The sequence below is a fragment of the Artemia sp. Qi Xiang Cuo genome, chromosome 17 (assembly GCF_049724085.1).
Source record: "Artemia sp. Qi Xiang Cuo chromosome 17, ASM4972408v1, whole genome shotgun sequence".
Lineage (NCBI taxonomy): Eukaryota > Metazoa > Arthropoda > Branchiopoda > Anostraca > Artemiidae > Artemia > Artemia sp. Qi Xiang Cuo.
The window spans coordinates 19,000,873-19,026,948 of NC_142810.1; the positions used below are offsets into that span (position 1 = coordinate 19,000,873).

Here is a 26,076-nt window from a genome sequence, read left to right on the forward strand (position 1 = left end):
ATGTTCACGAACAATTTAAATAGGTAAATGAAAAAAGTGAACAAAGTAAAAATAAAAAAAACACAGCAATAAATAGAAATAAAATCTCGTACCACCATAATGGCAATCCTTCCTGCCACGTCTCCAACAACATTGATTGGCGGCTTTTCTTTCGCCGTTAGAAATGGCATTCCAACACCCGCCTCCGTAATTCTTTGTCTTGAGTTACCAGGCGGTGGACTATTTCTAAAATTAGAGTAACATTTTTACAAATTAAAATAACCAGATAGTATGAGTTCTAACCTCTATAGAATTGAAAGTCTTGGGTCTTACAACTACATTATATATTATGATAAAATGTGTTATATAAACTAACAATCATAAGAGCCTATTTAACATGGTTAAACCATATTCAGTACAGTAGCACAAAACTTGCGACCCCAAGGGCATGATTAATATATATATATATATATATATATATATATATATATATATATATATATATATATATATATATATATATATATATATATATATATATATATATATATATATATATATATATATATATATATATATATATATATATATATATATATATATATATATTAAATTGTCCATCCACATTCGTTTTTTTTTCAGTAATATTGGTAAGATGGGGATTTTCTTTCGATATTATGATAAATAGAAAAATGCAGCTCGAAATAGGGATTGTATTTAGTTAATTGGAAATTATGTTCTGGTCTTTAGAAAGCACGGGGGGCTTCAGCCCTACTCCACTTAGTTTCTCCTCGTTTTGAGTTTGACTCGATTATTTATTGTAATTTCTGTTCGTTTTGGGTTTTATTTATTTATTAATGGTGTTAATGTTAACAATTATTTGTTAATTATTCAATAATTAGTTGACTTTATTTCCCTTTAAAAATTTTACAAATTCTCATGGGTTTGAGGAAGTACTAGGAATAATTCAATCAAATCTACTCATAATAATTCCATTATTATATTTTTAAATCTGACTTGCAACCTCCAGAATGTGTCTTTCTGTGAATAAAAGTTTTCTAAATTTAAATTAATGGTTAACATTTTTCCCGTTGTGTGAGATATTTTTTTCCGAATGGACGCGAACAAAGCCCTAAACTGGTCTATTATTTAAATTTTGGAAAAGCATCTGACCTGCCATCTACCAAATCACTCTCAGAATCTTTCTGCTCTCCGTGGATGACAGCAATTCCAAGACGAAGACGCTCTGCATAAGATGTGGCCTTTTTAGCTGATGCTGGGTCTTTGGCCACTATAACTGCACTCTTGAAATTAGGAATCTGTAACAGGTAGAACGTTAGAGTCATGACGTTAGAGATCATTAATTATCATGATTATCATTAAATGCCAGGGTTGCCGCATGTAGCATGAAAGCACTATTTTAGCACTATTTCAATATATGTAGTACTGTGGCACGTGCTCAGGGTTGCTAAAATAGTGCTAAAACAGCACGAAAGCGGTATTTAAGCTCTATTAGAGTCATTTTTCTACTCTAGCACCGAAAATCGCTGTATAGCACGCAAATTTGGGCAATTGTAGCACTTTAAGAACTGACTGCAGTGGCAACCCTGTTACATGATGCTTCACAAAATATAACTAATAGACATTGGATGAACATTATGCCTGCGGGATGTGTTCTCATTTTAATTCAGACTAAATCTTCTCAACTCTTGTAAAGTATCACCAAGTACTAACTTTGTTATGGGTTGTTCAGAACGTTTTCCAGATAATTTTAACGTTGCAGTTACAGTCTAGTAACAAACAAACCAAAGGCCAGAGTAACCTAAACTTAGAAAAGGGAGTTTCGAAAAAGTGGTCAAGCGACAAACATTTGCCAATACAGCACTACTTTAAAAATAGTAATTTTTATTCAGATTAAACTACAAATTAGTTTGTAATGACGAGAATGAACTCTTGCGAAATTAGAAAAAGAGCTTAGAACAAAACGCACACCGTTTTGTCTCTATTGTGGAAAATCCTTAATCATCAACAGTGGAGATAGAAACAAATTTGCTATCGCAATAGCAAAAAGTTTTGCGAAAACTTTAAAGCTTTTTTCTGAGTTGGAGCGCAGAAAAAAAAAGAAGAATAAAAAAAATACTTTAACGAGATTGGAAATACACAAGTAATTATATGCTTAAATGAGCGAAATGCCCCCCCCCCTGACCGTCTAAAAACCTCAAAAAGTGCAAACCATTTTAATGTTAATAAAAAAGTGAGATACAATTATCCCTCCCCGATCAAAGTTATGAGGTAACTATGTTCTTTCATTGCTTATAACAAACGTTTTGACAGGAAAAGAAAACTGACATTTTCAAAGACAAACAAGCATCAAATTTGTTTTCTTTTTATGTTTTTTACCCGATGCTCGTTCAGTTCGAGCCTGGTCAGGTTGACCTGAATAGATTGTGAGGTTGCTACTGCGGTTAAGGTTTTACGAGTTGAGTCTGGTCAGGTTGACCTGAATAGATTGTTAGGTTGTTACTGTGGTTAGGGTGTTACGAGTTGAGCCTGGTCAAGTTGACCTGAATAGATTGCTAGGTTGTTACTGTTGAGTCTGGTCAGGTTGACCTGAATAGACTGTTAGGTTGTTACTGAGGTTAGGGTGTTACGAGTTGAGTCTGGTCAGGTTATCTTGAACAGATGGTTAGGTTGGATTGTGGTTAAGATGAAACTGTAACTAGGCTGTTACAATTTGAGTCTGGTAAATTTAATCTGAATAGGTTGTTAAGTTAGGCTGTTATTGTTACTGTGGAAAGTATTGTATTGCATTGTTTCGGATTAACGACGCTTATTGACTTCTAAGGTCCTTGCGTCAGTAAATGCTTCTTTTAGTAAAATTTCTCCACCTCTTCGTCTTCCCCATTGTTAACGCAGATCGGGTTGAACTGAAGTCCTCCAATTCTGAAGGAAAACCCCATTACCACTCTTCTACGATAACTAATACTAATAAAAAATAGCGCAATGTTTATTATTATTCCCTTGCACCGCGCGGGACTGAACCTAGATCTTTCTGGCTGAGAGGCACTGCTGCTTCCACTACGCTAGCACCAAGCACTGTAGGAGTTATCGATTTGATTGTTAGTTCATTTCACTCGCCAACCGAAAAAACAACCTAGAAGAATTTTGATCTTTCAAAGAAGAGCTGAATACTGACTTGCAATCAACCAGACAAAGGTATGTTTTGTTGTTCTATTTGTGGGTATCTGCTTTGTGTTTAGTTTGCTAAAACAGGAATTAGGTTGATTGCGATTAAAACCGATCTCTTACTGGTTATACCCTTCCAAGTCAAACGAAGTTTAAGGAATAGTGTTAATAAATAAAGTAAAACCACATAAATGTGTATATAAAGAACAAATTATTTAAATCATGTAAAACTGTAAGTCGTCAAATCATTTCATACCGTATAAAATGAGTTAAAAAAAAGACTGACTATTTTATAATAAATACCCCGGTAGGATATTTCACAAATCTTGGCTTATGATAGTACATAGAATACATAAGAATACAGAACGACATAACAACAACATAATGAACATAACGCAAAATCTTTAAGCAAGATTTTGATGGTGTCAGACTCATTACTCTTACTCCTATTTTTTCCAAGTTATATGAAAGCTTTATAGCTGAGTGGTTGAAAGTAAAGATGATCGCAAATGTTGACAAAAAGCAATTCGGAAACTTACGCTATACATCTTCCATCCACTATCTAGTTCACCTTATGGACACAATATATGACACACTTGAAAAAGCCAAAACCTGGCTCAACGTTATCGCAGTGGACTTGCAAAAAGCTTTTGATTTAATTAACCACAATACATTGGTAGTAAAACTAATCCAACGACTTTCAAGTTGACCCCTATTTAATTACAATAATTAAGTCTTTCTTTACTAATAGAACACAAGTCGTCACAAACCTTAATGTATATTCTGATCCCCTCCCAATTTATAATGGTGTCCCCCAGGGAACCCTCTTAGCCCAATTTTATTACTTGCAATGATAAACAACCTTGGTGTCGATTTCTCGGATAGATGGAATTTCGTTGATGATTTAACTGTCTTAGAGACATGTTTCAAAAATTTAAAAAGTAGCCCAATGGACACATTGGAATTGATATCTGATGAAGCTGTTACTAATGATATGAGAGTCAACCCTTTAAAGTCAACGGTTTTAGCAATTAATTTCTTAGAATTAATTTCAATTAATTTTAATTAATTTCCTTAATACTCCCCCTGCTTTCTACTGTCCCATCCCCCCTGAAATGTCAGTTAATACTATGAAATTACTGAGTGTTACCATCTCAAGCGAATTAAAATGGGATTGCCAGATTAATGATATCTTAAATGCACAAATGCCGCCTTTTCCCTCCTTAAACTCCTTAAAAATATAAATATCTTAAATCGCATTGTTTGAGGATTTTCCTCTCATTTGTACACCTAACTCTCGAGTATACCTGTCCTGTTTGGCATCCTGGTATCTCCGTTGAATTAGGTTTTTGAAAAAAAAAACCTAACCTGACCCAACTTTCATCCCGTGCATAGTTTATATATTAAATCAGTGAATTTCCTCACCCTCCCCCCGTCACTCTCTTTTTACTTTATAATTATTTAATGTTCGTTTCGCAAATTTTGAGCTTTCTATTTCTTGGTAGCAGAACTAAATTGTACTTGTGTTTTAATTATTTTATTCCCTTTTTAATTTTACGAGTTTTAAATTGTTTGACATTTTTACTGATTGACGTTGACCTTTTAATTTTACGAGTTTATGCTATTTTTGACATTTTTACTGATTGACATTGAATTTTTCATATTTTTTTTTTATTTTGTTTTCCCCGACCAACCATTTTTTATTTGTATGTTGTTTATTTCGTTTTTTGTTTATTTACGCTAAAGTACGAATTCGGCCCATTTGATCTTGTAATAGCCGTTTTTCAGTGAAAAATCATATTATTTATAACAAAGAAAAAATGAATGTAAATATATTCGCAACAAAACTAGTCTATCAAATAATTTCAGATGTTGTCTTCTTAAGCGATACAGACAGAAGAAAACGAGAATTGATAGAAAGTGGGAGGGAGAAAAAGGAAGCCTGTGGCGTAATGAATTAATGCTAAAATATTCACAAAACTTACAGTTCAAAACTTATTTTTTTTTGTGCGTCAACGGTCAATCTGAACTAAATTTTCCATCTATTGAAATTTTAAGAAATCTATTTTTAAAATAATTGAAATCCTAAAAATCTCTAAAACAAATTTTATTAAGCAATGAAGCTCGAATATTATCAACCAAACACTCGAAAAATCCCTGAATCTATTAAAATATATATATATATATATATATATATATATATATATATATATATATATATATATATATATATATATATATATATAATATATATATATATATATATATATATATATATATATATATATATATATATATATATATATATATATATATACATATATATATTTTAAGATTATCAAAATATTCACAATCTATAATTTTTTTTTATCAAGCAATTTTCCGGTGTAACAAAATTTCCAAATATTGAATTTAAAAAAAAAAAACATACGTTTCCCTGTATATATTGAAGCAAAAACGCGAAGCTCGTAAACTGTCGACCAGACAATCGATCAATCCTTGAATATATTGAAAAAATTTTATTATAAATTTTAAAATTACTAAATTTTTTAAAAATTCATAAGCAATTTTATCAAGCAATGTTTCTATATAAGAAGCATCTTAAGTATTTAAATTAAAAAAAAAAACTTACGTTTTCCTGTATATATTGAAGCAATTACGCGAAGCACGTAAATGATCCACCAGACAATCAAAAATCCCTCAATATATTGGAAAAAAATTTAAATATATTTTAAAATTACGAATTTTTTAAAAATTCATAAGCAATTTCTATCAAGCAATGTTTCTATATAAGAAGCATCTTAAATAATTAAAATATAAAAAAACTTACGTTTTCCTGTATATATTGAAGCAAAAAAGGCGAAGCTCGTAAATTATCGACGGGACAATCGAAAAATCCCTGAATCTCTTTTTGATGCAAATCCATTGTAATCACGTGAGTCAACCCGGATCTACACATCATCTTCGCCACAAGCTTAGACACAATACATCCACGCTTCCTCATTTTGCCTTAAATATAATTATAGTAATAATAATATTAGTTAGTAAAGCTTTTTTATTATAAGTTCATAAACTCTGCAATAGGGTCAATTCATGGAAATTCACTGGGAGATAAAATATATTTTTCAAAATCTAGGGTCATATAGGGTCATAGGCCCATCCCCCAAAAATGTCGACACTGAAAGTCTATCAGTAGAAAAATTTCGCTGAACAAATCGAAACAATGCAATATTTACTTTTGACAGACCAGGTTACTGTCAAGAGGGAACTATTTTATTAGTATTATACGTAACAAAACGTCTTTTGTTGTCTTTTTGATTTACAGAGGAGCTATAGAAATATGTTTGATTTCCATAATTTCAGAATTTAACATCCTTCTGTCATGAAATGAAATAAGTGCCAAAAGTGCCATCTACTCTTAAGAAAAATACTGAATTGCAATTTGGAAAAAGAAAAGAAAGATTAAAATCCTCCTGGGCCATAGCTGGCGCATAGGACGCGAAAATGACGTTTCATTTGCTGAGATTTTTTACGAGGACAAGTAGCAAGCCTGTCTTGCCTTGGGGAGCGATACCTGGGCCCCGTACTGCCAAGCAGAGCCAATTTTAGGGATCCGAAAATTCTGGTAAACTAGTGACATCTACATTGAAGCAACTATAAATTAAGAGATGGAATTTCAAACGCAAAAGCTGTAGATTTGTATTTACCCAATAAATTAACTTGGAAATGAATGTTCTTTCTTGAATGTTTTTCTTAAAATTAACTTAACGTATAATCATTTACAGTCAAAAGCATATTTTTACTGCCCGGTAACTGGTACATAATGGATATGTATGTTAAACTCACAAAAGCTTAAATTTAAGGCAATGACAATTATCTGACGTTTACATATTAACACACTTTTTCTGTAACAAGCAACAACATGCCACTAATATAATTTCGATGCCTAACTCTTGGAAACTATCGTATTCTCAGTATTTCATCATTTTCTTATTATGCCGTATAACAAAAGGAAACAGAGAAAGAGTGAATAAATATATGAAAATAATCAATCATAAAGATGGAAAAATACAGGTAAACATAACAATAAAATAAAGACAGAAAAATTATAAAATATAAAAGCACAAGAGTTTAGTACAATATTTGATCATTTCCTTATTTTGCAATGGAAACAAAGAATAAAATTAATATAGGAAACAAAGAAGGAATTAATAAATAGATGAAAATAATAAATCATAGAAAATGGAAAAATACAGGCAAAGATAAAAATAAAGTAAAGATGAAAAAAGAATAATAAGAAATAATAAAAATTTGACAGCAAACCTTATTAAAAAGTTAAACGGGCTTTTGATAAGATATAAACCATGGAACAATTAAAGATCGACTGTTTCGTGCTATATTCTAAAGAGCTGTGGTTAGAAAAGAATATAAAAATGTTAAAAGACAAGATTAAACGGCAACGGAAAATATTTAAAATTATAGACAAAGAAACCATGGATTCAGTATAATTAGTTTATGACAAACAGACGAGATAAAAAGAAGAATAGAAATAGAGGATCCCCGAAAGAAATAGAGATATCCAGAATATTGATACATCAGAGCTGTCATCTATGTAAAACTTTCGATACCACCACCGCATGTACAATAAATCACATCTACCCAAAAAGTCCTGGATTAAGTTAAAATCAGGTTCTCCACCAGTAATATACATTCAAGAACTTAATCTCCACAAAGGAGAATTACCATAGCCTTCATATAAATGTACCACGAAGTCATACAAAAACAGCATAAATAGTACTTTAGCACCTTGCGTGACAACCCTGTCTTTAATAGTCGACATCAGAGAAGAGCTTGAACCTGCGTTTGAATTAGCATTACAAAGTTGACAGACTGTTAACATCATGTGGACAATGTATCTCCAATATGATTCGAACAAACAGAAAAACACTTACTAAGGTCTAAAAAAAAAAAAAAAAAAAAAAAAAAAAAAAAAAAAAAAAAAAAACTAACTACTAAAGCAATATCTACCTACAGTGAAACAGAATTAGTCTACACACAAGACATTTAGCAGAATAGCCTGTCTATAATCTAAACATATTATGTCTATTTCTGCACGTAATCGGATCTGCCCTATTGATTTTGAACCCTAAGTAACAGTTGGAATAGGGATAAGTCCTTTTATTAGACGGTAAAAAAAGCTATCAAAACTATACTCGATATTTCGATCACTGTATATGTGATCAAAATATCCATTATATATTTAATCTTTTGTTTTCACGTTCTAATAAAAGAAATTTATCCCTATTTGAACTGTTATTAATCGTCATGGAAAGGCAATGTAGTCTTCGAAATTACCGAAGATTTCTGTAATTCGGTAAACCCCTAGGAAATTCATTATTTTATTTTATTCTCTGTTGTTCAAAACATGATAGACAACATCATTTTGCCATTAATATGTAATGAAAGACTGAATAGTCCCCCCCCTCCCGTAGATTTGACATGAAAAAAAAAATGTATTACAACTAAAACCAAAAAATATCGACTACCGAGGGAAAAAATATTGAAGTGATATCTACCTTGATCTAGACTGTAAATACAATTATTTATACCGATTCAAAAATTAGAAATTATGTTCATTGGTGGCAAAAATAATTAAATTGGTAAAATCCCAACAAAAATGTTGGGTTGTGACCCCTTTCGCAGCTTCAGCTACGAGTGATCCCAACAATTTTTCCTTATTTATTCGTATTCGTAATTTCAGTGTCCAATATTTTGCTGTTCTTTTTTATACTTTTTGCATGTTTTTAATTTGAACAGACGGCAAGTTATGTCAACGTCAATATGTTCATAATAATACTGTATATTATTGTGACAAAAATGACTGATTTTTGGTCTGTCTTACACTTAAATAATTTGTTTTTCTTCAATTTTCAATCATTCTACTTTATATTCATGTGTTTCATTCTGAAATTTTGACGTTGTTTTATTTACAGTTATTATATTAACATTTTATTTTAAACCTATACTGGATACATAGCGACTAAGGTAATTTTATTTTTAAAAGTTTAGAGGCCCGTAAACATGAAGTTTTTCTTAAACTACGTCTGATTCTTTTGTCTTTGTATGAGACTTTTCCACTGGTACAAAACTTTGAACACCAACAATTGGTTACTAAATCAAATGAAGCCAACCTTGCAGCTACATAGTGTCAATTCAAGGAGGTTGGAAGTAGAAAAATCACTGTCCTAGAAGATGGCGTGAATATCTTCTTTATTCGTAGTTCAATATAAGCTATTTTACTCTTTACTCTGTTCTGTGGTGATGCAGTGTAGATGTAGTGGTGGTGGTGCGGTGGGTCTGATCTCAACTTGGTAATGCGGGTACCCAGAGTCCAAACTCAGCAGCAGCAACATACTTCAGGGCCGACGGAAGGACCTTAGTAGTCAAGAAGCGTCGTTAATCCAATACATAAGTAACACTGGGTTTATTTAAAAAATTAAGTATACATCATCGATTCCCTGAAGCAAGCTTGTGCATACATACTGTTTCTTCTCGTTAGGGAGGAAGATGGGGTTGATGGGACCATAAGGCTTCAAATTTTAAAATCTAGAAATAAACCTTCTTGCAACATCCTCAACGTGTTACATTCCTTTTTGTTCATTTATCTGATTCTTTTGTATTTGTATGCAGCTTTATTGGCTCTGAAATACACATGTATCAATGTATACGTAAAAATTGCATGCAAGTCCACCACACCTAAGCTACAAGGACGGTCCACTGGATGGACGGTCCGGGGACTGGCACTGTCATAAGAATTTCAGATTAGGTTAATTTTATCTTTTCGATTATGAAATTAGGGTAAAGTTTAATTAAGAGATCGACTAACCAATTAATTCATTAACATAAGCTTAAGAGCCTATGAATTATAAAAAAAATCCCAAGTATTCTGTCAGAGCCAATATAAAGAGAGAGTTGTCTCCTATGTTTTTTAATTCTATTATTTTCCCCCTGTCTCTTCGCATAGAAGGAATAGCAATAAAGAACTTGGAAAGGGGCTCATTTGATAAAATTTAAAGTTTTACTGTTTTCTTTAAGGACCAATGGCGATTGGAAGATAGCCATCTCCCCACCCATGCACATTATAATTCGTTTTTTATCTCAAATCAAAAACACAGATTTTTAGATTTTGCTTTAAAAATTCATAAAACTATCCATGAAAAAAAAGTAAAAATGTAAATGTTGACAGTAGTAACTGAAGAAAGAGAAGTTTAATTACAGCATATACATAAAAAAAAAATCTAATCTTTATGATATTTTCGAATATGTAAAATGTAATAAGATTACAATTACTTATCAGGACTTTTAGAATAAGAAAATGGCTCAATTTTGAAAAAAAAACGAAACAAGTCTTAAAAAGGGGCAAGGTACCCTAAAATTCAACGGAAACCCAGAGTGTAGTGGTCAACTATTCTAAAGGAATTTCTAGCATATCATTTGATATCCTAGGGCTTCATTGGAAAGGTAATTTAGAGCCCTAGTGTCCTTTTGAATTGAAAAATCAATGTTGTTGCCACGAAAGAGCACAGTGCCATTTTTTTGCTAAACAAAAATTTCGACCTGAATCTGGCAAAAAAAATATCAATAAGACCAATATCTGATTCAGATATATCATAATTCTTAATTTAAAATTTTTGCTTCATACGAATCACGCTGTGCCAATTGGTAGTGGTGCGTTATTCTACCGTGATTGTACCACTCTTCTTTGCGCTTTTTCTTTATAGTTTCTAAAATTTTATTCTCTATTTATTTTTATTTTATATTTATTTTTTTTATATTTATTTTATATTTATTTTTTATTATATATTTATTTTTATCTATATTAATTTTATTTTATTCTATACATCAATATATGAGAGAATGAGACCTATTTCTATGTCACGGATACATGTTTTTTGGCGAAAAATTTCGACGAAAATTATTTAAAGTAGGAATTAGTCGTTTTTGTTGTTTTGTTGTTTTTTTTTGCTTGAAGGTGGTTCTTTGTTTCTAATTCTAAGTCCATTTTTTTTTATTAACACATTTTTTGACAACCATTTATTTGATTCTAAGTACATTTCTTTTAAACAATGAGGTTAATAAGGGTACCAAATTCCAAAGAACAGGAAACCCAAACGACCAAGCTTACACTGCTTACTGTACGGCAAATAAGGGATAACTCCAACGATACTCCTGGCAGATGATGTCTTGCAAGCATATGCCATAATCAACAGTTCCATAATATTGTTGTTGACATCCCTGCAAAAAAAAAATAAAAAAAAATAGAAATAAATATTTATACCAGTAGCACGTAGGCCACACACTTATGCTGGACTCTTTTTGGATGTTGGGGGTGTTTCAGATGAAGGTAAAGGTTGTAAACGCCAAAAATATTCTAATTATACGGAATTATAAATCATTTAAAAAAATCTTTAAAATCTCGATATTTTGAAGGATACGATCCAGCCCCCTCCCCCCCCAAATGTTCACGTACCTGTATATCCTAGATATATTTTTTTTTAATTTGTTTGAACAGGTGGAAGCTTTAAGAGACCAAATATGTCATGAGATCAAATTCTTAGAACAAACGCTTTACGGTTTCACATCACATTACGTGAATTTGCACCAGGACAGGGGTTTTCCACCTCAACTGGCATCTCAAATTCAGATGTTTCGTGCAAATTCACATTAGGTGAGGAGTTAATGGGGTCATCAGTCCCTTATATTTAAGAGTAAATTTATGTTCTTTTCGAATTACAGCGTCGCTTTTTACTTTTACGTGAAAAAAAATTAACAAACAAAATTTCCAAGGGAAAAATTCCATTGGAAATAATATTCAGTTTCTATTTATTTGAATAAATGAAAAACTCTCTCTCCCTAAAGGATAAAACTGTATCGTTTGAGCATAAAGAGTGTACAAATGTCAAGAGATTGAAGTCTGAAAATTATACACTCTAAAGTTTTACATCCCATTCCGTAAACTTTAGCTTGAACTTGTGGCAGGACGAGGGGTTTTGCGCCACAACTGGCATCTAAAATTCAGACGTTTCGTGCGAATTCACATTACCTGAGGAGTTAATGGGGTCATTGGTCCCTTATATTTCAGAGTAAATTTAAGCTCTTTTAAAATTTACAGTGTCGCTTTTTACTTTTACGTGAAAAAAATTCACAAAAAAAATACAAGGAAAAAAATTACAATGGAAATAATATTCAGTTTTTATTTATTTGAATAGATGGAAAACTCTCTCTCCCTAAAGAATAAAACTGTATCGTTCGAGCATAAAGAGTGTACAAATGTCAAGAGATTGAAGTCTGAAAATTATACACTAAAGTTTTACATCCCAGTCCGTAAACTTTAGCTTGAACTTGTGGTAGGACGAGGGGTTTTGCGCCTCAACTGGCATCTAAAATTCAGACATTGCGTGCGAATTCACATTACCTGAGGAGTTAATGGGGTCATCGGTCCCTTATATTTCAGAGTAAATTTATGCTCTTTTCAAATTTACAGTGTCGCTTTTTAATTTTAAGTGAAAAAAATTCCAAGGAAAAAAATTCCATTGGAAATAATATTCCGTTTTTATTCATTTTAATAGATGGAAAACTCTCTCCCTAAAGAATAGAACTGTATCGTTCGAGCATACAGAGTGTACAAATGTCAAGAGATTGAAGTCTGAAAATTATACACTTTAAAGTTTTACATCCCAGTCCGTAAACTTTAGCTTGAACTTGTGGCAGGACGAGGGGTTTTGCGCCTCAACTGGCATCTAAAATTCAGACGTTTCCTGCGAATTCACATTACCTGAGGAGTTAATGGGGTCATCGGTCCCTTATATTTCAGAGTAAATTTAAGCTCTTTTAAAATTTACAGTGTCGCTTTTTACTTTTACGTGAAAAAAAGTCACAAAAAATTTAAAGGAAAAAAATTACATTGGAAATAATATTCAGTTTTTATTAATTTGAATAGATGGAACACTCTCTCTCCCTAAAGAATAGAACTGTATCGTTCGAGCATACAGAGTGTACAAATGTCAAGAGATTGAAGTCTGAAAATTATACACTTTAAAGTTTTACATCCCATTCCGTAAACTTTAGCTTGAACTTGTGGCAGGACGAGGGGTTTTGCGCCACAACTGGCATTTAAAATTTCGTGCGAATTCACATTACCTGAGGAGTTAATGGGGTCATTGGTCCCTTATATTTCAGAGTAAATTTAAGCTCTTTTAAAATTTACAGTGTCGCTTTTTACTTTTACGTGAAAAAAATTCACAAATCTATTCCAAGGAAAAAAATTCCATTGGAAATAATATTCAGTTTTTATTCATTTGAATAGATGGAAAACTCTCTCTCCCTATACACTAAAATTATACACTAAAGTTTTACATCCCATTCCGTAAACTTTAGCTTGAACTTGTGGTAGGACGAGGGGTTTTGCGCCTCAACTGGCATCTAAAATTCAGATATTGCGTGCGAATTCACATTACCTGAGGAGTTAATGGGGTCATCGGTCCCTTATATTTCAGAGTAAATTTATGCTCTTTTCAAATTTACAGTGTCGCTTTTTACTTTTACGTGAAAAAATTCAAAGGAAAAAAATTCCATTGGAAATAATATTCCGTTTTTATTCATTTGAATAGATGGAAAACTCTCCCTCCCTAAAGAATAGAACTGTATCGTTCGAGCATACAGAGTGTAAAAATGTCAAGAGATTGAAGTCTGAAAATTATACACTTTAAAGTTTTACATCCCATTCCGTAAACTTTAGCTTGAACTTGTGGCAGGACGAGGGGTTTTGCGCCACAACTGGCATCTAAAATTCAGACGTTTCCTGCAAATTCACATTACCTGAGGAGTTAATGGGGTCATCGGTCCCTTATATTTCAGAGTAAATTTAAGCTCTTTTAAAATTTACACTGTCGCTTTTTACTTTTACTTGAAAAAAATTCACAAAAAAATTCGAAGGAAAAAAATTCCATTGGAAATAATATTCAGTTTTTATTTATTTGAATAGATTGAAAACTCTCTCTCCCTAAAGAATAAAACTGTATCGTTCGAGCACAAAGAGTGTACAAATGTCAAGAGATTGAAGTCTGAAAATTAAACACTTTAAAGTTTTACATCCCATTCCGTAAACTTTAGCTTGAACTTGTAGCAGGACGAGGCGTTTTGCGCCACAACTGGCATCTAAAATTCAGACGTTTCGTGCGAATTCACATTACCTGAGGAGTTAATGGGGTCATCGGTCCCTTATATTTCAGAGTAAATTTATGCTCTTTTCAAATTTACAGTGTCGCTTTTTACTTTTACGTGAAAAAAATTAACAAAAAAATTACAAGGAAAAAAAATACAATGGAAATAATATTAAGTTTTTATTTATTTTATTATATGGAAAACTCTCTCTTCCTAAAGAATAAAACTGTATCGTTCGAGCATAAAGAGTGTACAAATGTCAAGAGATTGAAGTCTGAAAATTATTCACTTTAAAGTTTTACATGCCATTCCGTAAACTTTAGCTTGAACTTGTGGCAGGACGAGGGGTTTTGCGCCACAACTGGCATCTAAAATTCAGACGTTTCGTGCAAATTCACATTACCTGAGGAGTTAATGGGGTATTCGGTCCCTTATATTTCAGAGTAAATTTATGCTCTTTTAAAATTTACAGTGTCGCTTTTTTACTTTTACGTGAAAAAAATTCACAAAAAAATTAAAAAAAAATTTCAAAGAAAAAAATTCCATTGGAAATAATATTCAGTTTTTATTTATTTGAATAGATGGAAAACTCTCTCTCCCTAAAGAATAAAACTGTATCGTTCGAGCACAAAGAGTGTACAAATGTCAAGAGAATGAAGTCTGAAAATTATACACTAAAGTTTTACATCCCATACCGTAAACTTTAGCTTCAACTTGTGGTAGGACGAGGGATTTTGCGCCTCAACTGGCATCTAAAAATCAGACATTGCGTGCGAATTCACATTACCTGAGGAGTTAATGGGGTCATCGGTCGCTTATATTTCAGAGTAAATTTATGCTCTTTTCAAATTTACAGTGTCGCGTTTTACTTTTTCGTGAAAAAAAATCCAACGAAAAAAATTTCATTGGAAATAATATTCAGTTTTTATTAATTTTAATAGATTGAAAAATCTCTCTACCTAAAGAATAGAACTGTATCGTTCGAGCATACAGAGTGTACACATGTCAAGAGATTGAAGTCTGAAAATTATACACTTTAAAGTTTTACATCCCATTCCGTAAACTTTAGCTTGAACTTGTGGCAGGACGAGGGGTTTTGCGCCACAACTGCCATCTAAAATTCAGACATTTCGTGCGAATTCACATTACCTGAGGAGTTAATGGGGTCATCGGTCCCTTATATTTCAGAGTAAATTTATGCTCTTTTAAAATTTACAGTGTCGCTTTTTAAATTTTAGTGAAAAAAATTAACAAAAAAAATACAAGGAAAAAAAATACAATTGAAAAAATAATCATTTTTTATTTATTTGTATAGATGTAAAACTCTCTCTCCCTAAAGAATAAAACTGTATCGTTCGAGCATAAAGAGTGTACAAATGTCAAGAGATTGAAGTCTGAAAATTATACACTTTAAAGTTTTACATCCCATTCCGTAAACTTTAGCTTGAACTTGTGGCAGGACGAGGGGTTTTGCGCCACAACTGGCATCTAAAATTCAGACGTTTCGTGCGAATTCACATTACCTGAGGAGTTAATGGGGTCATCGGTCCCTTATATTTCAGAGTAAATTTATGCTCTTTTCAAATTTACAGTGTCGCTTTTTACTTTTACTTGAAAAAAATTCACAAAAAAATTCCAAGGAAAAAAATTCCATTGGAAATAATATTCAGCTTTTATTTATTTGAGTAGATGGAAAACTCTCTCTCCCTAAAGAATAAAACTGTATCGTTCGAGCATAAAGAGTGTACAAATGTCAAGAGATTGAAGTCTGAAAATTATTCACTTTAAAGTTTTACATCCCATTCCGTAAACTTTAGCTTGAACTTGTGGCAGGACGAGGGGTTTTGCGCCTCAACTGGCATCTAAAATTCAGACGTTTCGTGCAAATTCACATTACCTAAGGAGTTAATGGGGTCATCAGTCCCTTATATTTCAGAGTAAATTTATGCTCTTTTAAAATTTACAGTGTCGCTTTTTCACATTTACGTGAAAAAAATTCACAAAAAAAATTTCAAGGAAAAAAATTCCATTGGAAATAATATTCAGTATTTATTTATTTGAATAGATGGAAAACTCTCTCTCCCTAAAGAATAAAAATGTATCGTTCGAGCATAACGAATGTACAAATGTCAAGAGATTGAAGTCTGAAAATTATACACTAAAGTTTTACATCCCAGTCCGTAAACTTTAGCTTGAACTTGTGGTAGGACGAGGGGTTTTGCGCCTCAACTGGCATCTAATATTCAGACATTGCGTGCAAATTCACATTACCAGAGGAGTTAATGGGGTCATCGGTCCCTTATATGTCAGAGTAAATTTATGCTCTTTTAAAATTTACAGTGTCGCTTTTTTACTTTTACATGAAAAAAATTCACAAAAAAATTCAGAGGAAAAAAATTCCATTGGAAATAATATTCAGTTTTTATTTATTTGAATAGATGGAAAACTCTCTCTCCCTAAAGAATAAAACCGTATCGTTCGAGCATACAGAGTGTACAAATGTCAAGAGATTGAAGTCTGAAAATTATACACTTTAAAGTTTTACATCCCATTCCGTAAACTTTAGCTTGAACTTGTGGCAGGACGAGGGGTTTTGCGCCACAACTGCCATCTAAAATTCAGACATTTCGTGCGAATTCACATTACCTGAGGAGTTAATGGGGTCATCGGTCCCTTATATTTCAGAGTAAATTTATGCTCTTTTAAAATTTACACTGTCGCTTTTTACTTTTAATTGAAAAAAATTCACAAAAAAATTCAAATGAAAAAAATTCCATTTGAAATAATATTCAGTATTTATTTATTTGAATGGATTGAAAACTCTCTCTCCCTAAAGAATAAAAATGTATCGTTCGAGCACAACGAATGTACAAATGTCAAAAGATTGAAGTCTGAAAATTATACACTTTAAAGTTTTACATCCCATTCCGTAAACTTTAGCTTGAACTTGTGGCAGGACGAGGGGTTTTGCGCCACAACTGGCATCTAAAATTCAGACGTTTCGTGCGAATTCACATTACCTGAGGAGTTAATGGGGTCATCGGTCCCTTATATTTCAGAGTAAATTTATGCTCTTTTCAAATTTACAGTGTCACTTTTTACTTTTACGTGAAAAAAATTCACAAAAAAATTCCAAGGAAAAAAATTCCATTGGAAATAATATTCAGTTTTTATTTATTTGAATAGATGGAAAACTCTCTCTTCCTAAAGAATAAAACTGTATCGTTCGAGCATAAAGAGTGTACAAATGTCAAGAGATTGAAGTCTGAAAATTATTCACTTTAAAGTTTTACATCCCATTCCGTAAACTTTAGCTTGAACTTGTGGCAGGACGAGGGGTTTTGCGCCTCAACTGGCATCTAAAATTCAGACGTTTCGTGCAAATTCACATTACCTAAGGAGTTAATGGGGTCATCGGTCCCTTATATTTCAGAGTAAATTTATGCTCTTTTAAAATTTACAGTGTCGCTTTTTCACATTTAAGTGAAAAAAATTCACAAAAAAAATTTAATGAAAAAAATTACATTGGAAATAATATTCAGTTTTTATTTATTTGAATGGATGGAAAACTCTCTCTCCCTAAAGAATAAAACTGTATCGTTCGAGCATAAAGAGTGTACAAATGTCAAGAGATTGAAGTCTGAAAATTATACACTAAAGTTTTACATCCCAGTCCGTAAACTTTAGCTTGAACTTGTGGTAGGACGAGGGGTTTTGCGCCTCAACTGGCATCTAATATTCAGACATTGCGTGCGAATTCACATTACCTGAGGAGTTAATCGGGTCATCGGTCCCTTATATGTCAGAGTAAATTTATGCTCTTTTAAAATTTACAGTGTCGCATTTTTACTTTTACGTGAAAAAAATACACCAAAAAATTCCAAATAAAAAAATTCCATTGGAAATAATATTCAGTTTTTATTCATTTGAATAGATGGAAAACTTTCTCTCCCTAAAGAATAGAACTGTATCGTTCGAGCATACAGAGTGTACAAATGTCAAGAGCTTGAAGTCTGAAAATTATACACTTTAAAGTTTTACATCCCATTCCGTAAACTTTAGCTTGAACTTGTGGCAGGACGAGGGGTTTTGCGCCTCAACTGGCATCTAAAATTCAGACGTTTCGTGCGAATTCACATAACCAGAGGAGTTAATGGGGTCATTGGTCCCTTATACTTCAGAGTAAATTTAAGCTCTTTTAAAATTTACAGTGTCGCTTTTTACTTTTACGTGAAAAAAATTCAAAAAAAAATTCCAAGGAAAAAAAATCCATTGAAAATAATATTCAGTTTTTATTCATTTGAATAGACAGAAACTCTCTCTCCCTAAAGAATATAACTGTATCGTTCGAGCATACAGAGTGTACAAATGTCAAGAGATCGAAGTCTGAAAATTATACACTTTAAAGTTTTACATCCCATTCCGTAAACTTTAGCTTGAACTTGTGGCAGGACGAGGGGTTTTGCGCCTCAACTGGCATCTAAAATTCAGACGTTTCGTGCAAATTCACATTACCTGAGGAGTTAATGGGGTATTCGGTCCCTTATATTTCAGAGTAAATTTATGCTCTTTTAAAATTTACAGTGTCGCTTTTTTACTTTTACGTAAAAAAAAATAACAAAAAAATTCCAAGGAAAAAAATTCCAATGGAAATAATATTAAGTTTTTATTTATTTTAATAGATGGAAAACTCTCTCTCCCTAAAGAATAAAAATGTATCGTTCGAGCATAAAGAGTGTACAAATGTCAAGAGATTGAAGTCTGAAAATTATACACTAAAGTTTTACATCCCAGTCCGTAAACTTTAGCTTGAACTTGTGGTAGGACGAGGGGTTTTGCGCCTCAACTGGCATCTAAAATTCAGACATTGCGTGCGAATTCACATTACCTGAGGAGTTAATGGGGTCATCGGTCGCTTATATTTCAGAGTAAATTTATGCTCTTTTCAAATTTATAGTGTCGCTTTTTACTTTAAAGTGAAAAAATTCAAAGGAAAAAAATTTCATTGGAAATAATATTCCGTTTTTATTCATTTGAATAGATGGAAAACTCTCCCTCCCTATAGAATAGAACTGTATCGTTCGAGCATACAGAGTGTACAAATGTCAAGAGATTGAAGTCTGAAAATTATACACTTTAAAGTTTTACATCCCATTCCGTAAACTTTAGCTTGAACTTGTGGCAGGACGAGGGGTTTTGCGCCACAACTGGCATCTAAAATTCAGACGTTTCGTGCGAATTCACATTACCTGAGGAGTTAATGGGGTCATCGGTCCCTTATATTTCAGAGTAAATTTATGCTCTTTTCAAATTTACAGTGTCGCTTTTTAATTTTTAGTGAAAAAAATTAACAAAAAAAATACAAGGAAAAAAATTACAATTGAAATAATATTAAGCTTTTATTTATTTGAGTAGATGGAAAACTCTCTCTTCCTAAAGAATAAAACTGTATCGTTCGAGCATAAAGAGTGTACAAATGTCAAGAGATTGAAGTCTGAAAATTATTCACTTTAAAGTTTTACATCCCATTCCGTAAACTTTAGCTTGAACTTGTGGCAGGACGAGGGGTTTTGCGCCACAACTGGCATCTAAAATTCAGACGTTTCGTGCAAATTCACATTACCTGAGGAGTTAATGGGGTATTCGGTCCCTTATATTTCAGAGTAAATTTGTGCTCTTTTAAAATTTACAGTGTCGCTTTTTTACTTTTACGTGAAAAAAAATCACAAAAAAAATCAAAGGAAAAAAATTCCATTGGAAATAATATTAAGTTTTTATTTATTTGAATAGATGGAAAACTCTCTCTCCCTAAAGAATAAAACTGTATCGTTCGAGCACAAAGAGTGTACAAATGTCAAGAGATTGAAGTCTGAAAATTATACACTAAAGTTTTACATCCCATTCCGTAAACTTTAGCTTCAACTTGTGGTAGGACGAGGGGTTTTGCACCTCAACTGGCATCTAAAATTCAGACATTGCGTGCGAATTCACATTACCTGAGGAGTTAATGGGGTCATCGGTCCCTTATATTTCAGAGTAAATTTATGCTCTTTTCAAATTTACAGTGTCGCTTTTTAATTTTAAGTTAAAAAAATTAAAAGGAAAAAAATTACATTTGAAATAATATTACGTTTTTATTAATTTGAATAGATGGAAAACTCTCTCTCCCTAAAGAATAGAACTGTATCGTTCGAGCATACAGAGTGTACACATGTCAAGAGATTGAAGTCTGAAAATTATACACTTTAAAGTTTTACATCCCATTCCGTAAACTTTAGCTTGAACTTGTGGCAGGACGAGGGGTTTTGCGCCACAACTGGCATCTAAAATTCAGACGTTTCGTGCGAATTCACATTACCTGAGTTAATGGGGTCATCGGTCCCTTATATTTCAGAGTAAATTTATGCTCTTTTAAAATTTACAGTGTCGCTTTTTAATTTTAAGTGAAAAAAATTAAAAAAAAAATTCCATTGGAAATAATACTCAGTTTTTATTTATTTGAATAGATTGAAAACTCTCTCTCCCTAAAGAATAAAACTGTATCGTTCGAGCATAAAGAGTGTACAAATGTCAAGAGATTGAAGTTTGAAAATTATACACTTTAAAGTTTTACATCCCATTCCGTAAACTTTAGCTTAAACTTGTGGCAGGACGAGGGGTTTTGCGCCACAACTGGCATCTAAAATTCAGACGTTTCGTGCGAATTCACATTACCTGAGGAGTTAATGGGGTCATCGGTCCCTTATATTTCAGAGTAAATTTATGCTTTTTTCAAATTTACAGTGTCGCTTTTTACTTTTAAGTGAAAAAAAATCAAAAAAAAAATACAATGAAAAAAATTCCATTGGAAATAATATTCAGCATTTATTTATTTGAGTAGATGGAAAACTCTCTCTCCCTAAAGAATAAAACTGTATCGTTCGAGCATAAAGAGTGTACAAATGTCAAGAGATTGAAGTCTGAAAATTATTCACTTTAAAGTTTTACATCCCATTCCGTAAACTTTAGCTTGAACTTGTGGCAGGACGAGGGGTTTTGCGCCACAACTGGCATCTAAAATTCAGACGTTTCGTGCAAATTCACATTACCTGAGGAGTTAATGGGGTATTCGGTCCCTTATATTTCAGAGTAAATTTGTGCTCTTTTAAAATTTACAGTGTCGCTTTTTTAAATTTAAGTGAAAAAAATTCACAAAAAAATTCAAAGGAAAAAAATTAAATTTGAAATAATATTAAGTTTTTATTTATTTTAATAGATGGAAAACTATCTCTCCCTAAAGAATAAAACTGTATCGTTCGAGCACAAAGAGTGTACAAATGTCAAGAGATTGAAGTCTGAAAATTATACACTAAAGTTTTACATCCCATTCCGTAAACTTTAGCTTCAACTTGTGGTAGGACGAGGGGTTTTGCACCTCAACTGGCATCTAAAATTCAGACATTGCGTGCGAATTCACATTACCTGAGGAGTTAATGGGGTCATCGGTCCCTTATATTTCAGAGTAAATTTATGCTCTTTTCAAATTTATAGTGTCGCTTTTTACTTTAACGTGAAAAAAATTACAAGGAAAAAAATTTCATTGGAAAAAATATTCCGTTTTTATTCATTTGAATAGATGGAAAACTCTCTCTCCCTAAAGAATAGAACTGTATCGTTCGAGCATACAGAGTGTACACATGTCAAGAGATTGAAGTCTGAAAATTATACACTTTAAAGTTTTACATCCCATTCCGTAAACTTTAGCTTGAACTTGTGGCAGGACGAGGGGATTTGCGCCACAACTGGCATCTAAAATTCAGACGTTTCGTGCGAATTCACATTACCTGAGTTAATGGGGTCATCGGTCCCTTATATTTCAGAGTAAATTTATGCTCTTTTAAAATTTACAGTGTCGCTTTTTACTTTTACGTGAAAAAAATTCACAAAAAAAATCCATTGGAAATAATACTCAGTTTTTATTTATTTTAATAGATTGAAAAATCTCTCTCCCAAAAGAATAAAACTGTATCGTTCGAGCATAAAGAGTGTACAAATGTCAAGAGATTGAAGTTTGAAAATTATACACTTTAAAGTTTTACATCCCATTCCGTAAACTTTAGCTTAAACTTGTGGCAGGACGAGGGGTTTTGCGCCACAACTGGCATCTAAAATTCAGACGTATCGTGCGAATTCACATTACCTGAGGAGTTAATGGGGTCATCGGTCCCTTATATTTCAGAGTAAATTTAAGCTTTTTTAAAATTTACAGTGTCGCTTTTTACTTTTACGTGAAAAAAAATCAAAAAAAAATTACAAGGAAAAAAATTCCAATGGAAATAATATTCAGCATTTATTTATTTGAGTAGATGGAAAACTCTCTCTCCCTAAAGAATAAAACTGTATCGTTCGAGCATAAAGAGTGTACAAATGTCAAGAGATTGAAGTCTGAAAATTATTCACTTTAAAGTTTTACATCCCATTCCGTAAACTTTAGCTTGAACTTGTGGCCGGACGAGGGGTTTTGCGCCTCATCTGGCATCTAAAATTCAGACGTTTCGTGCAAATTCACATTACCTAAGGAGTTAATGGGGTCATCGGTCCCTTATATTTCAGAGTAAATTTATGCTCTTTTAAAATTTACAGTGTCGCTTTTTCACATTTAATTGAAAAAAATTCACAAAAAAATTCCAAGGAAAAAAATTACATTTGAAATAATATTCAGTTTTTATTTATTTGAATTGATGGAAAACTCTCTCTCCCTAAAGAATAAAACTGTATCGTTCGAGCATAAAGAGTGTACAAATGTCTGGAGATTGAAGTCTGAAAATTATACACTAAAGTTTTACATCCCATTCCGTAAACTTTAGCTTGAACTTGTGGTAGGACGAGGGGTTTTGCGCCTCAACTGGCATCTAATATTCAGACATTGCGTGCGAATTCACATTACCAGAGGAGTTAATGGGGTCATCGGTCCCTTATATGTCAGAGTAAATTTATGCTCTTTTAAAATTTACAGTGTCGCTTTTTTACTTTTACATGAAAAAAATTCACAAAAAAATTACGAAGAAAAAAAATACAATGGAAATAATATTAAGTTTTTATTTATTTGAATAGATGGAAAACTCTCTCTCCCTAAAGAATAGAACCGTATCGTTCGAGCATACAGAGTGTACAAATGTCAAGAGATTGAAGTCTGAAAATTATACACTTTAAAGTTTTACATCCCATTCCGTAAACTTTAGCTTGAACTTGTGGCAGGACGAGGGGTTTTGCGCCACAACTGGCATCTAAAATTCAGACGTTTCGTGCGAATTCACATTACCTGAGGAGTTAATGGGGTCATCGGTCCCTTATATTTCAGAGTAAATTTATGCTCTTTTAAAATTTACAGTGTCGCTTTTTACTTTTACGTGAAAAAAATTCACAAAAAAATCCAAGGAAAAAAATTCCATTTGAAATAATAATCAGTTTTTATTTATTTGAATAGATTGAAAACTCTCTCTCCCTAAAGAATAAAACTGTATCGTTCGAGCATAAAGAGTGTACAAATGTCAAGAGATTGAAGTCTGAAAATTATACACTTTAAAGTTTTACATCCCATTCCGTAAACTTTAGCTTGAACTTGTGGCAGGACGAGGGGTTTTGCGCCACAACTGGCATCTAAAATTCAGACGTTTCGTGCAAATTCACATTACCTGAGGAGTTAATGGGGTCATCGGTCCCTTATATTTCAGAGTAAATTTATGCTCTTTTAAAATTTACAGTGTCGCTTATTTACTTTTACCTGAAAAAAAAAAACAAAAAAATTAAAATGAAAAAAATTACAATGGAAATAATATTCAGTATTTATTTATTTGAATGGATGGAAAACTCTCTCTCCCTAAAGAATAAAACTGTATCGTTCGAGCATAACGAATGTACAAATGTCAAGAGATTGAAGTCTGAAAATTATACACTAAAGTTTTACATCCCATTCCGTAAACTTTAGCTTGAACTTGTGGTAGGACGAGGGGTTTTGCGCATCAACTGGCATCTAAAATTCAGACATTGCGTGCGAATTCACATTACCTGAGGAGTTAATGGGGTCATCGGTCCCTTATATTTCAGAGTAAATTTATGCTCTTTTCAAATTTATAGTGTCGCTTTTTACTTTAACGTGAAAAAAATTACAAGGAAAAAAATTACAATTGAAAAAATATTCCGTTTTTATTCATTTGAATAGATGGAAAACTCTCTCTCCCTATAGAATAGAACTGTATCGTTCGAGCATACAGAGTGTACAAATGTCAAGAGATTGAAGTCTGAAAATTATACACTTTAAAGTTTTACATCCCATTCCGTAAACTTTAGCTTGAACTTGTGGCAGGACGAGGGGTTTTGCGCCACAACTGGCATCTAAAATTCAGACGTTTCGTGCGAATTCACATTACCTGAGGAGTTAATGGGGTCATCGGTCCCTTATATTTCAGAGCAAAATTTATGCTCTTTTAAAATTTACAGTGTCGCTTTTTACTTTTACGTGAAAAAAATTCACAAAAAAAATACAAGGAAAAAAAATACAATTGAAATAATATTAAGTTTTTATTTATTTTAATAGATGGAAAACTCTCTCTCCCTAAAGAATAAAAATGTATCGTTCGAGCATAAAGAGTGTACAAATGTCAAGAGATTGAAGTCTGAAAATTATACACTAAAGTTTTACATCTCATTCCGTAAACTTTAGCTTGAACTTGTGGTAGGACGAGGGGTTTTACGCCTCAACTGGCATCTAAAATTCAGACATTGCGTGCGAATTCACATTACCTGAGGAGTTAATGGGGTCATCGGTCCCTTATATTTCAGAGTAAATTTATGCTCTTTTCAAATTTACAGTGTCGCTTTTTACTTTAACGTGAAAAAAATTCCACGGAAAAAATTCCGTTAGAAAAAATATTCAGTTTTTATTCATTTGAATAGATGGAAAACTCTCTCTCCCTATAGAATAGAACTGTATCGTTCGAGCATACAGAGTGTAAACATGTCAAGAGATTGAAGTCTGAAAATTATACACTTCAAAGTTTTACATCCCATTCCGTAAACTTTAGCTTGAACTTGTGGCAGGACGAGGGGTTTTGCGCCTCAACTGGCATCTAAAATTCAGACGTTTCGTGCGAATTCACATTACCTGAGGAGTTAATGGGGTCATCGGTCCCTTATATTTCAGAGTAAATTTAAGCTCTTTTAAAATTTACAGTGTCGCTTTTTACTTTTATGTGAGAAAATTCAAAAAAAAAATTCCACGTAAAAAATTCCATTGGAAATAATATTCAGTTTTTATTCATTTGAATAGATGGAAAACTTTCTCTCCCTAAAGAATAGAACTGTATCGTTCGAGCATACAGAGTGTACAAATGTCAAGAGACTGAAGTCTGAAAATTATACACTTCAAAGTTTTACATCCCATTCCGTAAACTTTAGCTTGAACTTGTGGCAGGACGAGGGGTTTTGCGCTACAACTGGCATCTAAAATTCAGACGTTTCGTGCGAATTCACATTACCTGAGGAGTTAATGGGGTCATTGGTCCCTCAAATTTCAGAGTAAATTTAAGCTCTTTTAAAATTTACAGTGTCGCTTTTTACTTTTACGTGAAAAAAATTCACAAAAAATTTCCAAGGAAAAAATTTCCATTGGAAATAATATTCAGTTTTTATTCATTTGAATAGATGAAA

At 32.4% G+C, this 26,076-nt stretch overlaps 1 protein-coding gene across 2 annotated transcripts in view; it reads right to left on the reverse strand.

The window, feature by feature from the left end:
* LOC148941983 (phosphoribosyl pyrophosphate synthase-associated protein 2) overlaps nucleotides 1–26,076 on the reverse strand; it is an 89,861-nt gene that overhangs the window by 16,510 nt on the left and 47,275 nt on the right. Inside the window, exons 3-6 of one of the 2 annotated variants that reach the window (XM_089103574.1) lie at nucleotides 11,360–11,460; nucleotides 5,996–6,174; nucleotides 1,153–1,298; nucleotides 93–225 (exon numbers count right to left, since the gene is read on the reverse strand). In XM_089103574.1, coding sequence (XP_088959700.1) covers nucleotides 93–225; nucleotides 1,153–1,298; nucleotides 5,996–6,174; nucleotides 11,360–11,460 — 559 coding nt within the window. Of the gene's footprint in view, nucleotides 1–92; nucleotides 226–1,152; nucleotides 1,299–5,995; nucleotides 6,175–11,350; nucleotides 11,461–26,076 lie in introns of both variants that reach the window. The other variant, XM_089103573.1, reaches the window with a different exon arrangement.